General features: G+C 37.4%; 1 protein-coding gene across 5 annotated transcripts in view; it reads right to left on the bottom strand.

The window, feature by feature from the left end:
* Positions 1–23,612, bottom strand: part of LOC126184543 (cAMP-regulated phosphoprotein 21) — a 1,287,166-nt gene that overhangs the window by 23,773 nt on the left and 1,239,781 nt on the right. For all 5 annotated transcript variants that reach the window (XM_049926953.1, XM_049926952.1, XM_049926954.1 and 2 more), the window contains 3 exons: positions 20,475–20,589; positions 11,715–11,871; positions 2,216–2,407 (listed from right to left, as the gene is read on the bottom strand). In XM_049926953.1, the coding sequence (XP_049782910.1) occupies positions 2,216–2,407; positions 11,715–11,871; positions 20,475–20,589 (464 nt within the window). The remainder of the gene's footprint in view (positions 1–2,215; positions 2,408–11,714; positions 11,872–20,474; positions 20,590–23,612) is intronic.

The following is a 23,612-nucleotide window of genomic DNA, read 5'->3' as shown; positions in this document are numbered from 1 at the left end:
AGGACCCCTTCATACCAGACTAATTTAATAAATTAGGAAATTTTGAACAAAAGCACCTCTACTGCTACTTCTATAAGAGAAAAAACAGTGTTCAGTAAGACAGATTTTTCTGTGGAATACTGTCACATGAATAACACTTACAAAAGCGATCACATTATATCCAACCCCAAAAGTAAGAATTATTACTTGTTATTCAACTACATTATTAAGAAAACAAATTATTTATTTATGAAATAAATTATATTACATGCAGCCCATTGTCCTTTGAACATCTCAAAAATAGCATCCGTACAATAACTTGTACTAAGTGTTATTTAATACTGTATTCTGTGACTTGTCCTACATTACCAGTACACTCCTTGTATAGTGTTTAATGCACAGGACAAAATAAAATCAAATAAAACCAAAGAATCAGACTAGTTATCAGCTGGACAAAAACACCATCTCAGCAACTTTTGATGTTGTGAAGAATATAACAGTTTTTTTTTAATAAGATTGAGGTATCTCTTGTTTTATGTGATGCCATTATTGGAATCCTTGTAAAATATAACTTGAAAACTTAGAATTATATGGTGTTCATAATTTATCAACAAAAGTAATTGCCTCATACCTATTAGAAAACCATTTGCCATTGAGTTAAACAGCCATTCACCCACCTAGCACTTTCTACTGCAATCCTCACAAGCTCATAATATCCCATCAGAGGCAAGGTCACCAATGAAAGCATCCATGTCATGTAACAACCCTGAAGCAATCACTGTACAATTTCTATGTTGGCATGACAGCCAGTCAACTGTCCATCAGAATGAATGACCACTGTCAAATTTTGGCAAGGACAAAGTTGACCACACTGTGGCTCCACATACTGCTTAGCATACATAGCATGCTCAAATTCAATAGTTGCTACACAACCTGTGCCATCTGGATCCTTCCCTATACCACCAGCTTTTCTGAACTATGTAGATGGGAGTTATCCTTGCAACACATCCTTTGCTCCCATGATCCTCCTGGCTTCTATCTTTGCTAACCCACACTCCCCACACTCTCTACCCAATGTTTCCCCTTCCTCTGTACTCTCATCCCCTCCCAGTCCATGCCTCCACTCACCAGCTCCGGCAGCCATGTATCACATACCTAGCCTGTGCACCTACCATCCATCCCTAACAAATTCCTAGCCAGTGCACCTGCTGCCTCCCTCCAAGCTGATAGCTACCAATACCCAGCCCTGTTTCCTACTCCCTGTCTCTTTCTCCCTCTACCTGGCACAATGTATAGGCACATGTTTTGTGTGTGTGTGTGTGTGTGTGTGTGTGTGTGTGTGTGTGTGTGTGTGTGTGTGTGTGCGTGCCCAGATGCGCACGTGCTTGCACATATGCTAGCGTACTCCAGCTTATCCAAGGCTTTCTTCTGAAAACTAGCAGGTTTTCATTCTCATTTGTGTGTGCCTGTCACTGATTCGATGCTTCTGCTATTGGGTGAGTGCTCCCCTTTACTTCTAAATTATTTACATTGAACATTATTTGCGAAATGATGTCAAGATAACTAATGTGGAAGTTATGAGATGTAGCTTTTACTGAATGTCTATGGGTGTCTTTTTTGGTCTGAATGATAACAATCTAGCATTTTGCCTATCTTTATTTGTAATAAAATATCCTTTCATTTTGCAATCACTACTACTGTGTAGCACCATTTGTGTAGCCATTTTCAAGTGAATGTAGTATAATACATCAAATGGGTGTACTTTAGAAATTACAACATTGTGTTGGCAAAAGGACACACAATTTTATTCAGTCTTAATTATTTATTTATTTTTCCATCGCAGTTGCACAGACAATATGGACTGTTGCTGACAAGTTTTAAATGTGTCTGTTCATTATCAAACCTTTATGTGAATGGTACTGGAATAAGCAATGGAATAACATTTATACATTTTGTGCCATTCACGCCTGTTCAGCTACTAACATTCTGTACCTTTAATGTATTCATAAGTGCCCACTATATCAGCCATCAACTCACACTGTGTATCAGGAAAGTTGAGTTACTGGCATGTACAGCTAAGTTTAGACTGAATGGTGTTACTAAAATGCTACGTTTATTTTATTATAAATTTAACATTTTTTTACACAATTTAATTCTAATAGTACTGATCCTCTTGGGGTATTGATCATACTTAGACAGAATATTTATTTAACATCAACTAAAGCACTGAACAAACCTGCATGTTTGGTCGAAATATTCCCATGTTTGGCATCATGGGAGAAAGGTAGGGCCCATTAGGTGCAATAGACCCAGATGCAGGAGCGGGTGGATGAGTCATGTGTGTCAGTCCTGGAGCCTGTTGAAGTGGTGTGTAGCTTGGAGCACCACTCAGATAAAAAAATGGTGATGCAGCAACATTACACATTCCCTGAAATTAAGAGGATTTTTTGTCAGAGACATTTAATTTCTATATTAGCTCATGCAGTTTAATAATGAAGATCAAAGTTGCTGAAAATCAGGTATTAGACCCAACTCTGATTTGTACAGAGTGTTTCAAAAATACTTTTACAAACTTTGAGGACAGGTTACTTACATGAAAACAAGAAAAAAGTTCATATAAACATATTCCAGGTACAACTGAACAACTTCAGTTATCTATGCACTCGTTTAACTCATTGTACTGTAAACAGTGTTGTGTTGCCACAGGGATATGTTTACATTCATCAATCATCTGTCTTTAAATTGTCCATAGTGTACATATGCTACATGCAGTGAGTTAACTGAAAGTGCTCCATTCAAACATGACAGGATATTAATTTCAGAAGCATACAGACATGGTTTTAATGTATGGCCACATGAATGGCAATGTCTCATTGACATACTTGGAACATGCTTCCCTCAGTATGTCAACGAAACTGATGTGTAATTACATTTCTGTGTGATCTGAGAATCTGATGATGCCAGCTAGTTACTATCAAAACTGGTTATGGAATTAACTATTTCACATCAAGCAGTCTTGCATTCTAATATAAACTGCAGATAGATCCTCCCAACAACATGTATAAATTATATTTTTGTACTATTATTACACCATGCAATAAACAACTTGCAATAAGAAGCAAATGAAGGTGCATACACCAAAAACAAAGTACAAATACTTCAGATGTCATACAAGGTTTTATTGAGATTCCTGTTAAGCACCAAGTAAGCCAGTCAGCATTAGGATGTTTTCCTGGTCTGATCTTCATGTCAAGCATGCTCTCAATTTTCAGTATTCCTTGAAATTAAGTGTTTGAAACTGAGTACTGCAAATGATTTTATGGTGTTTATCAGGAAATGCACCATAATTGCATCCTGTAATATTATTTGAAGTAGATTTGCTACCTGCACTTCCAATCATAACCACATATTTTCAGTGCATTACAAGATCTGCTATGAGGGACAACATAAGTGAGAGCACTGCACAGAGCAAGTAAGAGGAAACCTTACATATTGATTTATAATGGTAATCAAAGAAAGGTTTATCTTCCCCTTCACAATCTTGGGTGAACAGGAAGATCAGTTTTACTGTACATATCCTTCTACTTCTACTTCTTCTACAGACTCATCACTTTTATGAGAAAGATTTATGGAGGTTTGGCACATGATAAGATCATGCAAACATATGAATTTTGTGGTTACCTTGTAACCTACTTGAATAATGTGACGATACTATCTGCCTAGCTCAAATATTTGTTAATTATATATTTTCTGAATTCCTTGGCATGCATTCCAGGTTAATAGTCACTATATGAATAAATGTACCTTTTAAATGTAAATATCACAGAATATCCCATTATCTACCATCATATCACCTACTCTGAGCTGTTGTGTATGATGATACTCTTTTTCTATGATGTATGATTTAAAGGACAAATAACAATCACAAGACAAAGACACTTGTATTCAAGAAGATAGTAGTTCAAGTCCTTGTGTAGCCACCCACATATACACTTTCTGTTATTTTTGTAAGTTACTGAAGGCAAACAACAGGATGGTACATTTTAAAGACTGTGGCCTATTTCCTTGCCCATCCTTCCACAATCCAGCTTGTGCTCCATCTCTAATAACCATGTAGTTGGTTCGATGTTAAACCCTAAAATTTCTTCCTTTTATCACTTATCCTAGACACATTCTTATCTAAATGTTACAAATTTCATGTATATGAATATATGTATCCATGTGTTATTGAATAACACAGGAAATAAAATCAAAATATGAACAACAGAAACAGATGGAACACTGTTTGGAACACATGTGTATCTACAATGCAATTGCAACATGAACAAATGGAACAGGACTGACAGAGACACAGATAAAGTGAAAAATTTTGGTCATTCAGCTCTTGTGCATATAGTGGCTATTAATCTGGAATGCATGCCAATGAATTTAGCAAATCTATAATTAACAAATATTTGAACTGTGCAGATAGTATGCATTATTTTTTGCTCTGCAGATATGCTTGAAGTTACATTGTGGAATATCCTTACCTTTCTCTAGCAGCTGTTTGTTATAGTCATTCTTTTTCATTTTTGCTGAGAGAGAAATTGCTTAAAAGTTACAAAGTCAGGCATTCAATGCCTATTACTTAGTCTGAAAATAAATAGTTTTTGAAATATGATCATTCCTTCCTGTGATATGTATTTGTCAGATGACACTAAGAAGTGCTCAGTGCTGTTACCATATCCTTCAGCTCCACTTCTCTTATAATTGTGATCTCATGTGATCACATCTGACTGCAGTAATATTTATGGAGCAAATGCTCCTGTCATGTGTGCAGATTGTCAAAGGGTGTAGAATACACTGATAAATTTAAATGTTGCTATAGCTGGAAATCGAATTGCTTAAAGTCAGTTGACTGGTGAAGCCAAGCTACTGGCATCATTCATTAAAAAATTGTGTTATGTGCTGTCAAACAAGGCACAGAAAAGTTGGTGTTTCTTTAGTGTGCATAAATTATATCCATTGTTTAATGAAAGGATGACATTCTCCAGTAACAGAAACTGGAGATAAACCACACTTGTTAACTTGTCCAGTAAAGTGTGTGGCCCTATGAAACTGTCACCACAGTTCTTGCCCACATATTGACTCTAAGGCAAACCTTACTTCCATGCTCACTCATGGATCTGACCTGATTAGATGTGTTTATTGTGGTTAGTTATTGTTGCATTCTGGATGATTCCAGTCTCATCTATGAATGAAATGGAAGCCATGAACTGTTGATCTTCAGCAGTACTCATTACATAACAAAGGGAGAACTGTAATATAGTCTAATGGTCTTGTGCTCTGAATGACTGACACTGTAAGTGAAATGGATAAAGTAACTTCCTATGCAGAACTTACTATAAAAAAGCATTATTTATTCCTTTATCTGCTCCATCTTTTGCATATTTATTTCAGGATCATCTTATACTTGTCACAATACTCACTTCCCATGTCTGGTGTGTAAACTGTATGAGGTATACTCCAATCCCTTTTCCCCATTACGAATGGCCTCATGTCTATAAGTTACTGGAGTAACATGCTAATGGAACATGGCGTGAAAGATGTTGTTCAGCATACGTACAAATACCTGAGTGTAACACTTGGTGGGATTATGAAATTAGAATGATCACTGAGTTTAAGTTGTAGATAAAGCAGGTGATAGTTTGATTCATTGGTAGAACACTAGGAAAATGCAAAGGAAATTGCATACAAAACACTTGGGCAACCCATCTTGGACTATTGCTCAGTTGCGTGCAAGCCATACTGAATAGGACTATCAAGGGATATTAAATGTGTACATATGACCCACAGTAGAGCATCACAGAGATGTTGACAAACTTTAACATGCAGCTGCTTGAAGACAGATGTGAACAATCCCAAAAATACCTACTTAAAAAGTTCCAAGAACTTGCATTAAGTAAGGACATCTGGGAGTATATTACAACCTCCCTGTATATCATTCCCATAATAAACACAAAGATAAGATTAGACATACTACAGTGCACAGAGGGGCATTTAAGGAGTAAATTTTCCTTTGCTCTTGACCTGAGATGAATGGGAAGAAGACTAGTAAGTGGTGCAATGCGAAGTACCCACTATCATATGTTTCACAGTTGTCTGCAGAGTGCAGATGTATGTGTAAATCTAACATGACACAGGCTGTTGGTTAACACCATTGGCTAAAATGTATCAGAATAACATGTCTGCCATGTCTTGTGTAGAAAAATTTCCATTTTATCGTTTTACATTGTTCACACTCCATGAAATCACTAATCTTGTTCTGATGACAATAAAATGCCATTGGAGAATGTATGGAACAATTGATGTAAGAGGTAGTTGTAAGTGAGATGCATCACAACAGTATCAGAATCAGAGGACTAATTACAGAGACAAACACAAGCAATAGCAAATGGGTGATATAGCAACAGGAAGACAGACTACATTACTGATTACTGATCATTCTGAACAAGTAAAATCGTTCATATTTCAACAAGTATATTTTTTCATACATAAGTTTATGTGACTTTTTTCCTAGTACCTGTAAGAATATGGGGGACTTTTTTTAAAGAAAAGAAAAGAACCTGTACATCTGTCTTCTGGTCAATGCCTTCTCTCAGTGGGCCTTTACTCAAGAAATTGGCTATATGAAGTGAGATTTCTCAAAATGAGATTTATGATTATCAAGACATGTTCAACAAGCTATACTTATAGCCACTGTTGTACATTGTGTCTAAAGTTTATCCATTAATCAGCATAGTGTTATCAAAATACACACAAGACTAATCTGATAATTATAAGATTTATTCATACTTTTATATTAGCTTTCCAGTTTCCCATAGAATACTAATGACATTAATCTCATGTTTTTAAAGTTCAAAGAAATGTTTGGGAAACAACTCATCTCAAAAAATTACAATGACACAGATATTTACTATATACTTTACTTCATTATCTTTTTTGTATGATTATTTTCATGCTAAGAAAACTTGAAAACAGGAATACCTGAGTCCTAAACATTACATCACAATTAGGATAATTTCCATGATATCCTTGAATACTTACAGCATTAAATGATAAGATAATTTTCTTTATATTATATCAGTAAGCAAACACTGAAAAGCCCATCCCCTACAAGGTATTGTCACTGAAGTTTTACTGAGTGTCACTGTTTATACATACAACATGAATCTTTGAGTACATTGAAGACTAACAGGTAAGGTTAATGAGTTAATCATTTGTGCTGAAGAATTAGAGTTGAGCAAGCCAGTTGAATAACCTTCCTCTCTCAACATTATGTTACAGGCTTAGCTTCTTACTTCTATAGAGAAAATATGGAGTTGCCACATTTGTCAGAAACTGTTTTGATTTCAAAAATATTGATATTAATAGATTTTGCTCAAAGCAGCATTCAGAAGCTTGTGCAACAGAAGTAGTATTCCACAATAAGTTATTTATAATAGTAAGTATATACAGAGCATCTTCTGGAATGTTTAAGCTCTTCATAAAAATACCTGGCAGCTCTGTTGTCTGACCTCACAGTAAGAAACGAGGAAATAGTGGCTGCTGGTGATTTTAATGTGGATTTACAGAAAAGCTCTATCAGTGAACAATTATTGCAATCAATAACACTGTTATTCAATTTGATTCCTACTGTAAACTTTGCAACTAGGGTATGTAAATGCTCTGAGATTGTTATTGATAATTTATAATATCTTTGTAGACAAATCTAGGAAAAAAAGTCATATCACAAAACCAACAGTAAATCGGCTATCTGATCATGACATGCTAAATCTTGTGTTAAATATTGAAACTTGTCAGGATAAAAAATCTATTATATATGATTACAGGAGGGTAATAAATCAGTCAAAAATTGAGAATTTTAAGAGACTGCTCAATGACGTGAACTGGATAGAGGTTTACAATACTTCTGACTCAAATGTAAAATATAAGTAATCCATTAATAAAGGTACTTCCTCTTTTGAAAATTGTTTCCCCAAAAAGGTATCTCACATCAAACAGAAGTCTAAAAATAAACCATGGATTACACACGGAATAAAGATACCATGTGTGACAAAAAGGAGACTGTATCTGCTATCTAGGAACAGCTCTGATGTTAGCATTGTAATGCATTACAAAGAATTCTGCAAAATATTGAAGCAAGCAATCCAGAAATCTAAGCAGCTTTATTACGAGAAAAAGATAATTACATCAGCCAACAAAATAAAAACTATATGGGATATAGTGAAGACAGAGACAGGTGGGGCCAAAAAGGAAGAGGAACAGATAGCTCTAAAAATAAATGAGACATTGGCAACAAGTGCATGTAGTGTTGCAAACCTCCTGAACAAGTACTTTGTTTCTGTTACTGAAAGCTTGGAGTTATCAGGTTCAGTAAATGGTGTAATGGAGTATCTGAGACAAATCTTTACAAATAACTTCAGTAAAATGGAAATGACACTCATGTCTCCCAAAGAAGTAGCACCCATCTTAAAATCCTTAAAATTTAAGTATTCTAGTTGTTATGATAACATGTCAACAAAGTTAATCAAAGAATGCTCATGTGAGTTGAGTTCCATCTTAAGTTATTTGTGTAATCAATCTCTTATCAGCAGAACATTTCCAGACTGGCTAAAATATGTCGAAGTTAAGTCTCTTTTCAAGAAGGAGGATAAAGAGAGACCATCAAACTATCAACCAGTTTCAATTTTGCCAGCTTTTTCAAAAATATTTGAAAAGGTTGTGGTCATGTGTCTCTTTAAGCAATTAACTGTAAATAATATATTGTCCAAGTCACAGTTTGGGTTTCTTAAGGGTTCTGATAGAGAGAAAGCTATTTACATGCACAGTGAGAATGTATTTAATTCATTAGGTAACAAATTAGAGGCTACTGGCATTTTCTGTGACCTGTCAAAAGCACTCTCTTAAGAAAATCAGAATATTATGCTATCACAGGCTGTGCTGTGAAATGGTTTGAGTCTTATCTAACTAACAAACAAAGGGTGTCATTGTGAAATACCTATGCACTAAGGTCCATAGGTTTTTTTCTGTGTGTACATTAATGACCTCTCTACTGTTACATCACCAGATGCTAAGTTTGTTTTGTTTGCAGATGATACAAACATCACAATAAGAAGCAAGTCAAGTACAAATTTAGAAATGGCTGCTAATCAAATTTTCACTGACATTCATAAATGGTTTAAAGCTAATTCACTGTCATTAAATTTTGAAAAGAACCACTAATCCAGTTGAGAACCTGTAAGATATTTCCTTCCAGCATGTGTATGACAAATGAAGACATGCAGATTGAAGAGGTTAACAGTGTTAAATTTCTGGGATTACAAACTGATAATAAATTCAGTTGGGAAGGGCATACCATAGTATTTCTGAAGCCCCTAAACAAGTCTGTATGTGCAGTGAGAATGATATCAGATGTAGGACATATGAAAAACTTGCATATTCTGCTTAATTTCATTCTGTTATGTCATATGGGATCATAGTCATGGGTAACTCATCAAACAGAGCAAAAGTTATTAGTGTGCAAAAGCATGCAGTAAGACTCATTTGTGGTGTAAATTCAAGAACATCATGTAGAAACCTGTTCAAGAAACTTTGTATTCTAACCACTGCTTCTCAGTATATTTATTCCTTAATGAAATTTGTCACAAGTATTATCTCTCTATTTCCAGCCAATAGCTGAATACATACTGTCAGTACTAGGAATAAGAACAAGCTACGTAAAGAACTAAAATCACTTACCTTGATCCAAAAAGTGGTCCAGTATTCAGGAACACACATATTCAATAAATTGCCAGCAACTATTAAAAACTTGGTTTCAAATAAAGTACTATTTAAACAGGGCTTGAAAGACCTTTTGATAGGTTAGTCCTTCTACTCTATAGATGAATATCTTAACAGAGACTGTTAGCCCAGCTTAAGTAAAAATGTCTGTTAGATTTCAGTTTTTACAGCAGCTGGTTCCAACATTCAAGATTAGTTATTTTGTGTATGATAAATTTATTGAAAGTGCATGACTGTGTTTCATTCTGACAGTGTATTAATACTGTAAATATCTACAATTCCAGTTTACTGTAATGTATTCACCTATTTTGACAATGTCCTGACAACTGATCAGGATAGTGAGTATTATATTCAAATGTTTTACATTTTTTATGTTATTCTTTCTGACTTGTTCCACACCCATGAGAATCATCTCATTTTTGGGTCTATGGAATGAAAATTGAATCTAATCTAATCTACGTAACATTGCTGTCTATCAAAAGATTGTTACAAACACCGTAATTCTTTGTTACAAATTTTCTTATGCAGATGATACATCATTTCCAGAATGAAATTTTTACTCTGCAGTGGACTGCAGACTGATATGAAACTTCCTGGCAGACTGCATATTAAAAATATTTGCCAGACCAGCACTCAAAACCAGGACCTTTGCATTTTGCAGGCAAATGCTCTACTAAGTGAACTTCTCAAACATGATTCATTCTACGTCTCACTGCTTTACTTCCACTAGTACCTAATACACTATATTGTCTATATTCCAATCTCTACAGAAGTTCTCCTGCAAAACTTTCAGGACTAGTAGTCCTGAAAGAAGTAAAGCTGTGAGGGTCAGTTGTGAGTTATGCTTGGGTGGCTCAGTCGGTAGAATTATTTCCCTATGAAAGGCAAAGATCCCGGGTCCAAGTCTGGTCTGACATGCAGATTTAATTTGCCAATTTTCTGGAAACAGTCCCACAGGCTGTGGTTATGCCATATCTGTGCAAGATGTGTTCTTCCAACAGTGCAAGTTTTGCAGAAGTACTCCTGTGAAGTCTGGAAGGTAGGAGATGAGTTAGTGGTTGAAGTTAAAGTGTGTGGAAGGATTTGGGGTCATGCTTGGATGGGACAGTTGGTAGAGCACTTGCTAATATGAGTCTTAGGTATTTGGTTCAAGTCCCAGTCTGGCACACAGTTTTAATCTGCCAGGAAGTTTCATGGTACTACCTTCTCTTTCTACAACCTGTGAACCAATTCACCCAGGCAGTTAAATAACAGGCATGCATATTTAATGTGGAATAGAAAACAGGTAAGATTATAACTTTTATGATACACAAAAAGCACGAAGGAGGCAGTGCAGTGATTAAGGCACTTACTTCAATTGGTGAGCAGCAAGATAAAACTTTCTGTCATGCCATCCAGATTTAGCATTTCTGTGATTTTCCTAACCCTGCTTTGGCAAATATTAGGATGGTTTCTTTGAAAATAATACTGCCATTTTCCTTCCCTATCTTTGTCCTATCTGAGTTTCTACTCAATTTTTGACAAAAATGACAGGTTGGTAAATCCTGATCTTCCTTTTTTACATACAGATACAGTGCTATATGAGCGATGTCAAATGGTGTGTGACAGGTAAGAATTGGCATGGGATAAAAATAATAAAACTTAAGATTTACAGTTTTCCAGTTGCTTCCTGAGTCTTAATGTCTTATGTATTTTAAACAGTGTCTAAATGAATGTCTATACAAGTAAAGGTAGTGAAAATGTACATACCAGTAAAATTTATGTAAATAGCTGATGATTGAATAAATAAGAATGTGTCTTGGTTTTTTTTGTTTTTGTTGGTTATAATTTAGCAGGGCAGAATTTTTATACATGAAACTATAATAATAAACAAATGCAAGAAGCATAAAAGCAATATACAAAAAAATTTTTACCTGATTTTGAGGAGGTGTGCCTGGTGGAGTTGGAGTGTGGAAAGTAGCTTGGCCACTTGAAATGAATGATGGCACAGCAACTGATGGTGCAGACGCATAGTATGGCATTCCTGCTGTACTCGCCACATGTGTTCCACCAGATGTCACTGTATTCAGGCTGAAAGCACATGATACTCAGAAGCTTAGACAGCAGTTAGTGATTGATTTATTAACTACAGTCCTGCAATGACTAATAATTAGTCAGATTACACTACAAAATACAGGGTGGTAAATAAACAGTTTTAAGAAAATATGTAGATAATAGAAACAGTACAGACTAAAAGAGAACTGAGCTGTAAATTATTCCAGATTTTGCATTGGTTATCTCTTCCTTTTTATTTTAGATTTTGGGTTGTTATTTTTTTCTTTTCCAGAGTTTGAGACAGTTGTGTAAATGATGATGTATGATGCAATGTAATGAAGTAGGCTTATGACTGCAGAGTAAAAAAATAAGCTACACAAAGAAAACAGCTATTTAATGCCCAATGAGGAACTTGGCAGTAAAAGACAAACAAAGGTAGCAGAGGTATCATATAAATAATTCTAGTTCTACATCTACCTCTACATACACCCTCCATAAGCTACCATAGAGTGCATAACAGAGGACCCTGTACCATTAATAATCAATTCCTTTCCTGTTCCACTCACAAATAAAGCCCTAATTTCTCCAATGGCACTTTTAAAGTGTTATGTATTAGAACTGCTGAGGAGTCTGACACCACATGAACTACATGTAGTGAAAGCACCCAGTTGATGCAAAAGTAGACGAGGAAACATAATAAGTTAGTTAGAATCAATAATAAAAAAGCAGTTGTCAAATAGGATAGAAACAATGTAATAAATTATGAGAATATGGTGGAAATAATACACTCCTGGAAATGGAAAAAAGAACACATTGACACCGGTGTGTCAGACCCACCATACTTGCTCCGGACGCTGCGAGAGGGCTGTACAAGCAATGATCACACGCACGGCACAGCGGACACACCAGGAACCGCGGTGTTGGCTGTCGAATTTCGCTAGCTGCGCAGCATTTGTGCACCGCCGCCGTCAGTGTCAGCCAGTTTGCCGTGGCATACGGAGCTCCATCGCAGTCTTTAACACTGGTAGCATGCCGCGACAGCATGGACGTGAACCGTATGTGCAGTTGACGGACTTTGAGCGAGGGCGTATAGTGGGCATGCGGGAGGCCGGGTGGACGTACCGCCGAATTGCTCAACACGTGGGGCGTGAGGTCTCCACAGTACATCGATGTTGTCGCCAGTGGTCGGCGGAAGGTGCACGTGCCCGTCGACCTGGGACTGGACCGCAGCGACGCACGGATGCACGCCAAGACCGTAGGATCGTACGCAGTGCCGTAGGGGACCGCACCGCCACTTCCCAGCAAATTAGGGACACTGTTGCTCCTGGGGTATCAGCGAGGACCATTCGCAACCGTCTCCATGAAGCTGGGCTATGGTCCCGCACACCGTTAGGCCGTCTTCCGCTCATGCCCCAACATCGTGCAGCCCGCCTCCAGTGGTGTCGCGGCAGGCGTGAATGGAGGGACGAATGGAGACGTGTCGTCTTCAGTGATGAGAGTCGCTTCTGCCTTGGTGCCAATGATGGTCGTATGCGTGTTTGGCGCCGTGCAGGTGAGCGCCACAATCAGGACTGCATACGACCGAGGCACACAGGGCCAACACCCGGCATCATGGTGTGGGGAGCGATCTCCTACACTGGCCGTACACCACTGGTGATCGTCGAGGGGACACTGAATAGTGCACGGTACATCCCAACCGTCATCGAACCCATCCTTCTACCATTCCTAGACCGGCAAGGGAACTTGCTGTTCCAACAGGACAATGCACGTCCGCATGTATCCCGTGCCACCCAACGTGCTCTAGAAGGTGTAAGTCAACTACCCTGGCCAGCAAGATCTCCGGATCTGTCCCCCATTGAGCATGTTTGGGACTGGATGAAGCGTCGTCTCACGCGGTCTGCACGTCCAGCACGAACGCTGGTCCAACTGAGGCGCCAGGTGGAAATGGCATGGCAAGCCGTTCCACAGGACTACATCCAGCATCTCTACGATCGTCTCCATGGGAGAATAGCAGCCTGCATTGCTGCGAAAGGTGGATATACACTGTACTAGTGCCGACATTGTGCATGCTCTGTTGCCTGTGTCTATGTGCCTGTGGTTCTGTCAGTGTGATCATGTGATGTATCTGACCCCAGGAATGTGTCAATAAAGTTTCCCCTTCCTGGGACAATGAATTCACGGTGTTCTTATTTCAATTTCGAGGAGTGTATGTTTAGGCAGAATGATGAAGACATTTGTTGATGATAAATGTGGGAGTCAGTTACTATGTGTGTACATGAGGTTCAGAATAACAGGTCCACTAAACATAAAAGGGAAGACAGATGTATGCCTCACTATTTCTAAAACACAATGGTTACTCTGGCTTTATATTCACAGAAATGTAATACTCCTAGATACAGAAAAGATGTTCTTAAGGAACGTTGTGCTTATTATTATGTTATAATCAAGTAAACATAATAAATTAACAGTGTAGCTAAAGAAAAATGTCTAGAACAGTCAATCAAGTGTTGATAGAATCAGGCACTGGAACTTGTATGTACACAGTAATGGCACTAAGTATGCACAAAAAAATTCAAATTTGTGTGAATTCCTAAGGGACCAAACTGCTGAGGTCATCGCTCCCTAGACTTACACACTACTTAAACTAACTTATGCTAACTCATTAAACTTCAATTACACGATAAATCAGTCTAATCTAAAAGCCGTAAATTCAGCTAAATACCTAGGTATTACAATAATGAACATTTTAAATTGGAAGGAACACACAGAAAATGTCGTGGGGAAGGTTAACCAAAGACTGCATTTTATTGGCAGGACACTTAGAAAATGTAACAGACCTACTAAGGAGACTGCCTGCACTACACTTGTCCATCCTATTTTAGAATACTGCTGCACGGTGTGGAATCCTTACCAGATGGGACTGACAGAGTACATAGAAAAAGATCAAAGAAAGGCAGTATGTTTTGTATTATCATGAAATATGGGAGAGAGTGTCACAGAAATGGTACAGGATTTGGACTGGACATCATTAAAAGAAAGTCATTTTTCGTTGCCACAGAATCTTCTCACGAAATTCCAATCACCAACTTTCTCCTCTGAATGTGAAAATATTTTGTTGACACCAACATACATAGGGTGGAACGATCACCAAGATAAAATAAGGGAAATCAGAGCTCATATGGAAAAATACAGGTGTTCATTCTTTCCACGCGCTATACGAGATTGCAATAATAGAGAATTGTGAAGGTGGTTCGATGAACCCTCTGCCAGGAAGTTAAATGTGATTTGCAGAGTATCCATGTAGATGTAGATGTAGATTGATGTAGATGCTAAGAACAACACACACACACACACACACACACACACACACACCCATGCCCAAGGGAGGACTTGAACCTCTGGTGGGAGGGGCCGTATAATCCGTGACAGGGCACATCAAACCACGCGGCCACTCCACACAGCAAGTATACACAAGTGTCCTATGTACTGTCAAAATTCTTTGAGCTTTAGTTATAAAAGGGTAGCATTAAGAGCTCAGAGGCCTCTTTGTTTCAAAAATACTGTAGTGAGAGTCCTCTTACAATCATAAAAGATGTAGATGTAATTATTTTATTTGGACCAATATGGCTGAATTTTTCAGTAAACAACTGATATGAATGAAGTCAGCATTCACATCTCAAACCCCTTCACTCCCTTACTTCAAATTTCCAGTGATGCATGGTCAAATGCATGGTATTCCCATTGGCAAAACTGTTAAGAGATTTAAAAAAGAGTGACTCAGGTTTTAATAGCAAATCAGTGCAACTACAATGAAGATTTAAGTGAGAAATTCAAAAGTCAAATAAACAAATAATTAAAAAATAAACAAATAATTAAAAATATGACTATTTTTAGTAAAAAAAAATTTGTCTTAATAATTATACTGCCAACAATTGGAATGACCCAAAAATTTGTCAGTAGCCCTATTGCAGCATTTTGCAGTGTAACCCTGGGTTATATAGGATAGTATCATTACAGAGCTGGGCAAGAGTTCTTCTGAAGCATAGAACCTTTCAGTCGTGGTTCTTGTCACTCAGGTAATTGTTACTGTGGCACACTCTAGTGTCGGTATATTCAATGGGCATACAGCAGTTTTTTATAGACACAGACATAGACATTTATGTCTAAGTCAGTCTTATGGTAACAATTCTCCAATGAGCAGAAAGTTCAATGGCCTTCAAGTGTTGGTATTCACAGGAAATAATTTAGAACTGGTCATTCACCAAATCTTGCAGTGCTCACAGTAGCCAGGAACTATCTGAGCACTGTGAGCTTTTTTGATGTTTTGAAGAACTTGAGGTTTTTGCAGCATTAAACAACAGATATAAAGTTCAAACTAACTGCCTGAAAAAATGTGGAAACTCTCAAACCTATTCTTGCACAGAGGAGGATAAGAACAATGCATTTGTCAGGCTTAGGTGATGCTACAAAAGCCCTCCTGCAACGCCAGAAAGAATGCAGCTTTTCAAATTGCAGAGTACAAAGCAGAGTTAGGAAAATCATATGTATTTTCTCTAGGTTTGCACAACAAAATGTCAAATGAGGGAATGTGGTTCTACACAGTAACTTGGTTTGATATCTTGTGACAAGTACACCAAACTCACAAAATTCTGCAGGAGTCTAGACTAGACATCTACACAGTTCACCAGTAATGACATTTCTAACAAAATTCGAAATAACAAAAAGAGACAACTTTGAAGAATATGAGGTAAAAACTCTGACAGCTGATTGGCCTAAGACTTAAACTGTAACACTACATAAGAACAGAATGATCATACATTTGTAACCTCTCGACTTTGCTGAAGCAAAAGAAATTAAGCTGATCCCAATAGAAAAAGTATAAACTAAGAGTTTACTTCCTGTGATTGATCAATTAAAATCTACATTGTGACAGTGGCTCAAAGTACAAAAACTAGCCAATTCACATGTTACATATTTTAAAATTTGAAGAGAAAACTGCAATAAAGTCCAAACATGTTTTAGACACACAACAATGACTTAGATAATCAACAAAGAAATGAATTGATTCATTTCAAGGCTTTAGTTTCAGGAAGATGATGAGGGGAAGTAAAGAGTAAGTACTTAGAATAGGTGACTGTGTAAACTCCTCAATGTAAAAAAAATCTAAGAGTGTTTCCAAATATTGAGGTTGCTCTAAGAATGTACCTGTCACTTATAGTCACAAATATCAGTCAAAAAGGGTCTTCTCACAATTGAAGTTGACCAAATACAGGCTTCTAATGTCCATGTTAGAAGACAGGTGCTATGTTCTGACTTGACACAGAATTGAAAATTATACTTTATAGTTAAGTTCTAAAGATAACAAAAGTAACATAATTAGTATGAATTGTAGGTATGAGCCATTTAGCCAATGGTATTATTTGAAACTTTCATTTTAAGGCAAATTATGTGAAAAAGTAATATATCTGAATTATAGTAAATATAAATTTTAGTGGTCTTTAAATTTCCTTTCTTATCTGTAATTTACCAACTAAAAATATTAGCTTATAGTTGAAGTGTGTTATTTTCAAAAATGAAATACAGATTTTTGCATGGATATGTATCAACTTTTTAAAATGTATTTGTCCATGGAGATTTTAATAAGTAGCTTATAATACCTTAGTGATTTCAGTTCTTTTTATTTTTTAAAAAATGCTCTATTCTCCAAATCTGACACTGTATAGTAAAATTCTAAACACTTAAATAAGGAATCAAAAATGTCTCATTAAAGAATTTTAATTCAAAAAAGATCCCAAAACTCTACATTTATTAATGCAAAGAATACTTTATACAACAAATATCCAGGCATAAGCTCTGAGTGTAAGTTCACTGTTATTATTTATCCTATACATTGACTGAAATTTTTATAATGTGCCTAAATTATTCATGACATTAATATTTATCAATATTTATCAGACAGTTTCCCTTAAGTATTTATGCACAGATACTTTCCACAATGCAGAACAGAAAATTATACATAATACCACAGTAAAAAATGTGAAAGACTAAAGAAATAAAATTAATTTACATTGACATTTTGGAAAATTAATTTACATTGACATTTTTGCATGTAGATTAGAGTGGATGGATATAGCTTCAGCATAATGCTAATATAAAAGGTTTATATCCATGATGAAATATAAATGTAGTACAAACATTAACAACTCATTGAATATATACAAGAAATATTGATACTCCTTTCCTCTGGCTAGAACATTTGGTTCATTCAATCTGGACAAGATTATATACAGGGTGAAGCGAAATTCTCACAGTTGGGCTTTGCAGCGCGACTCCTCACATGCCACCGAGTCTGGTGAGTACATCTGGCAGAAAAAAGACATTAAAGAGTGGCAGTCTGGCAACACTGTAACCACATGTATAGTAACTACCTCTGTCAGCACACACTAGTTGTGCTGTACAGTTGGTGCAGTGGCTAGAGTTTTGGGTAAGCATACAGGAGGTCGAGGGTTTGATCCTGGGTTGAAGCATGCATTTTTTATTTGGTAAATGCAGTCCAGGTGGTATGGTATCTGGCATCTTAACCATCAACAGTGATTGCACTGAGTCCTCTAGCAAACATTTGCACTTACATTCTATAATCATAGAAATGGGAGATTGGTCAGCTTTGAAAGAAACCCTTTCCATGTCGTGGGTGTGAATTTATTGGCACCACTTCATCTACTAGATGGGAGACCTGTTTTCTTTGTACCCTCCTCCAATGATCCCATAGATTGGTACCAACTATTATTCTTGTCTCATTCAGGTCCATTACATTTCATTAGGGCCTTACATTACCAGTAGGACTAGCAATGTGGTTTGCGAATAATGTCCAAACTTGGTTACTATTTGTATGTGTTATCACCAGGGTCCTGCTAATTATGCCTTTCAACATTAAGTATGGTAATGACATGCTGTTTAGTACATATCTCAATGCATTATTATTATTATTATTATTATTATTATTATTATTATTATTATTCTATCAATGGGATTGTGGAAACATCAAGTCTTACCATTAGGGAAACAGTGTAATATGAAACTGAACGATTCACAATTAGCGGTCTCGGGATGAATCATGCAGAGCTATATCTGTAACAGGGATGATGCGCATTAGATGGCACAGCGTGCAGGACTGACGGTGTGTTTATACTGTATGTGCTGTCCACCAGACAAGGACTAGTTTTGAGTGGAGTAACGCACCCATGACAGACTCCAATGTACATGTGTACACGTATTGAATTCTGTCATTGTGAACCTCTAAACCAGATGTATGGCATACACAAATGATGAATATGTGGATATGCTTCTGGTCCTTGGTGCATCTGCTAACCGGGCTGGTGTTGCCACTTGTGAATATGCTGCTAGATACCCTCATTGACGCCATCCATATAAAAATGTGTTTCGTCATCTGGAGTTGCACCTTTGGGAGTCGGATTCTCTCCTTCCACCATCACGTGACAGAGGTTGTCCATGGACTCACCGTAATCCAGCTACTGAGGAAGCTATTTTGGAGGCCATACACCAAGAACCTCAGCAAAGTACACGTAGCATAGCAAGGCAGCTGCATGTCTCACAATGCATGGTTGTGCAATGTTTGGACGTGCACGGAGGTCGCTTTGGGCATCTGTTGTTCTGAGGAGAATGTATTCTGTTGTGAAGGTCTTGCAATCATTAATATGTACATTATTGCTACTGTGTGACATCTGAGTGCTCATAGTACATGTAGTATAAATGACAAGTAGATGTTGTGTTATTGTACTGTGATATCATCTTTAGCATCTCAAAACTGATGTTTTTGTAGTTGTTCTGTCCGATGGCAGGTCATTTGTTTCAACTGTCTGTTTCTTATTTGTCTAACCACGTTTTTTTATGTTCAGCATTACAAAATGTTGTAAATTTAGGATACATGTGACCTAAGAAATGGTGTATATTACAGTATGAAATTTCAGAATGAAATTAGCAAATAACAAAATACGCCCCAACCCAGGATCGAACCCTCGACCTCCTGCATGCTAACCCAAAACTCTATTCACTGCACCAAACTTACAGCATGACTAATAACTCTGATTATGTATTTATGTAAACAGAGTTTTGTGAGGGTTAGACAGAACTTTTACTGGGATCATGAGTAAATAGAGGTAAAGTAAGACAGGATGAGATCAGATATTGGTATAGTTTCATTGTAGACCATTCTTGTATGTATAGATGCATAAAAAGATGTGCTGATGTAGGGCATAACTATTATTATTGCAAATCCCTTCAACAGTAGGAGGTATTACTCCAAGAAACAGAACCAACATCTATTTGATCAGTTACTAAAATGTGTAAAGGCTCCCTTTCTAACTTGAGATGGCTTCACAAAATTGATTTTTTCCTATAATGTAAATTTATAGTGATGGAACTTTCACGATTTATTTGCTCCATATTTTATCATTTTGGCATTTTCTGGAAACTGATTAACAGTGGTGCAATTCTGAGAATTATTAGCATTTGTTTAAACTAACTTCTGACATTACACACCAACAGATATTGCATTCGATAATACTTTCTTAGTAAATGAAAACCATCTAAAATATTAAATGCTGTATTAAGTAACTCACGGGTTCAATGGTGGACTCGTATACAGCATGTGCACTGCAGGCTGTGTGCACAATGAAACAGTGTCCACTGCTCCTGATGCTGGCACCGATCCATAATTTACAACAGGGCAGCTTGCTACAGTCAAAAGAGAGTATAACATGAATCTAATCTGTAAGACATTAAAAATGTTTTTCATTGTTAAATATACACTAATTAGCCAGAACATTATGACCACTGACTTATTATTGATATAAAGCCATCCAGGTGATAACAGTGCCAACTGGCAAGAAAAGACTGCTGGTCAGATAGATACATGGTGCACGCAGTATCAGTCAGCGTGCTGTCTGTGTGTAGAATGGGAAAGGTGCGCCATCTATCTGAGTTTGACTGAGGGCAGATTGTGATGGTCTGGAGGCTTGGCATGGGCATTTTAGAAACTGCATGACCTGTTGCATGTTCAATGAGTGCCATGGTGAGTGCCTTCAACACATGGTGAAAGGAAGATGAAACCATGTCCAGATGTTGTGGGGTTGGGCAGCCACCCCTCATTATGGATGTCAGACATTGTAGGCTGGGCAGAATGGTAAAACAAGACATGTGTCAAATTGTGGTGGAACTAATATCAGACTTTAATGCTGGACAGAGTGGAATTATGTCTGCACATACAATGCACCAAACACTCCTAATGATGGGCCTCCACAGCCGATGACACATAAGCCAATGATAACACCATGACATCAGCAACTATGACTGAAATGGGCACATGACTACCAGCAGTGGACATTGGCACATGGTAGAGCACTGCATGGTCTGATGAATACCAATACCTTCTTCATGATGCCAGTGGGAGGGTGCAAATCCATCGTCTTCTAGGGGAACAGCTCCTTCACACCTGCACTGCAGGACAGATAAGCTTGTGGCAGTTCCATTATGCACTGGGGGACATTCACATGAGCACCCATGGGTCCAGTGGAGCTCATGCAAGGCACCATGATGACCAAGGAGTATCATAAACTGGTTGCAGACCACGTACACACCTTCATGACAACCATGTTTCCCGATGGCAGTGGCATTTTACAACAAGATAATGCACCAGGTCACAAGGCCAGGAATGTAATGGAGTGGTTGAAGGAACACAATGGATAGTTCAAATTGATGTGCTGGCCCCCCCCAGTTCGACACATCTAAACCCAATCGAACACATCTGGCGTGTGACTGAACATTGCGCCAGAGCTCATAGGCCCCCTCCCCAGAACTTACAGGAATTAGATGACTTCCGTGTGCAGATGTGGTGCCAACTCTCTCTAGTGACCTACTAAAGTCTCACTGCTTCCATATGATGATGCATCACCACTGTTATCCATGTCAAAGGTGGATGTACTGGTTATTAGGTAGGTGGTCATAATGTTCTGAATGATCAGTGAATTAAACACAGCATTGAAAACATATTTTGAACTGTGGATGAACTGCTGCATAAAATAGACATGATAAAAAGACATTCAATAAATTCAGCCTGAAAAGGATGATTCTTACAATCTGGAAGTTTTATCTTCCCAGCAGCTCATACATCAATCATTTGCTGCTAAAGCAATACACTTTTCTAGGTGTACATTATCAGTAATGGTGTCAATTATCTAAAACTGGAGATGTTCTCATATGATTTTCTTCACTGTGTTGGAGAAGTACGCTATCTATCTCTGCAGAGAAGCATTTAATTTTTTGACTGAGGAAGCTGTTTGGAGGTTAAAGATGATGTGGAATCCAAAGTTCAGGCACTGGAATCACATTTTATGGAAGTTGTGTTCAAATTTCCATCTTATCATCCAAGTTCCATGTTTTCCTTAAATTACTTGTGTCAACATTTGAATGGTTCCTCTGAAAATGCCAGAATTGATTTCTGTCTCCAATATTGTTTAGTCTACACTTGTGCTCCATTTCTAATGACATTTTTTGTTTGCATCTTTGACAACAGATGGAAAGTTGGTGACTACAAAGAACTTCAACAACAAAATACAGCTTAAACAGTCAAATCTATATGCACTGAGCTGTGTAAACCCTTAACTTCAATGAAATTGAAGTGGCAGTATTACTGTCCAACAAAAGAGAAGCTGGGGACTTACTGTTTGAACATGGCCCATCAGCAGACACACAGACTCTTCACAGGGAAGATATTGATTTGGTTTATAACTGGTAAAAAAGTTGAATCTGCTACAATAGTGGCATTACCAAGAGGATACTTGTGACAGTGCCATGATCCACAGCACTGAATAAAGCCATGACCATGACCATGACCAAGTATAAGCAATACTTGGTAGATCATTTTATGTGCTCCACATGTCGATCTCAGATAGTAAATATCTATCTATTTTTTTATGGACTATTTTGTGCTTGATCTTTATAAGGTCCCTAAGGGATTGTCTAACTGATAGTTTTTTCAATACTGTGGTGATACTTGGACTTCAAGTAGGCTGAACTGTTCGATTACTTGGCATGTGTTGATGAGTATACAAGTGCATGTGCATGCTGCATCCCATTGTTGCTTGTCTACTGTAAGCAATAAATTAGTGTCAAACTGGACACTACTGGTTCATGTATATTTGACTGAAGTGGCATGAGAACAAGTTATTGTTGGTGCACATAAAATATATAAATGCCCTGTGTCTGTGGTTAAATAGTAACTTGCATTTTTATTCTTGTGAAAAGATTAGTGTTATCACCATCTTTATTTTCTTTGTTTCATCCTCTGTAGTTCATAGTTGTAATAGTGTGGTTTTTCTCTGTCTGCAGCAACACATTTATATAATATGATTTCTTGTTGTAGTAGACTCCTTTTAATTGTCACTTATCCTTCAGTTGTTCACATTAACACCTATTTTTATGTTACTATATAGTTCTACATTGTCTTCCATAAATAAAGATTATGTTTGTCATGTATGGTTGGAAGGGAAGTGGCCACTGTTAGGATACAGCTAGAAGCAACACTGGCAGCAGTTGACAGGGTTCTAGCTGCTGATAACATTTGGGCACATGTGGTAGACAGTGGTGGGTCTGACTATCTTTGAGTGGAAGACAGACATGAGGCCTTTGCAACATGGCTGTCCAAGAACAGCTTGGCAATTGTTATGAGGTGACGCTCATAGTTAAAAGTGCATCTGACC

This window comes from Schistocerca cancellata, chromosome 4 (genome assembly GCF_023864275.1).
Source record: "Schistocerca cancellata isolate TAMUIC-IGC-003103 chromosome 4, iqSchCanc2.1, whole genome shotgun sequence".
Classification (NCBI taxonomy): Eukaryota; Metazoa; Arthropoda; class Insecta; order Orthoptera; family Acrididae; genus Schistocerca; species Schistocerca cancellata.
This window is presented reverse-complemented; position numbering and strand designations above follow the sequence as displayed.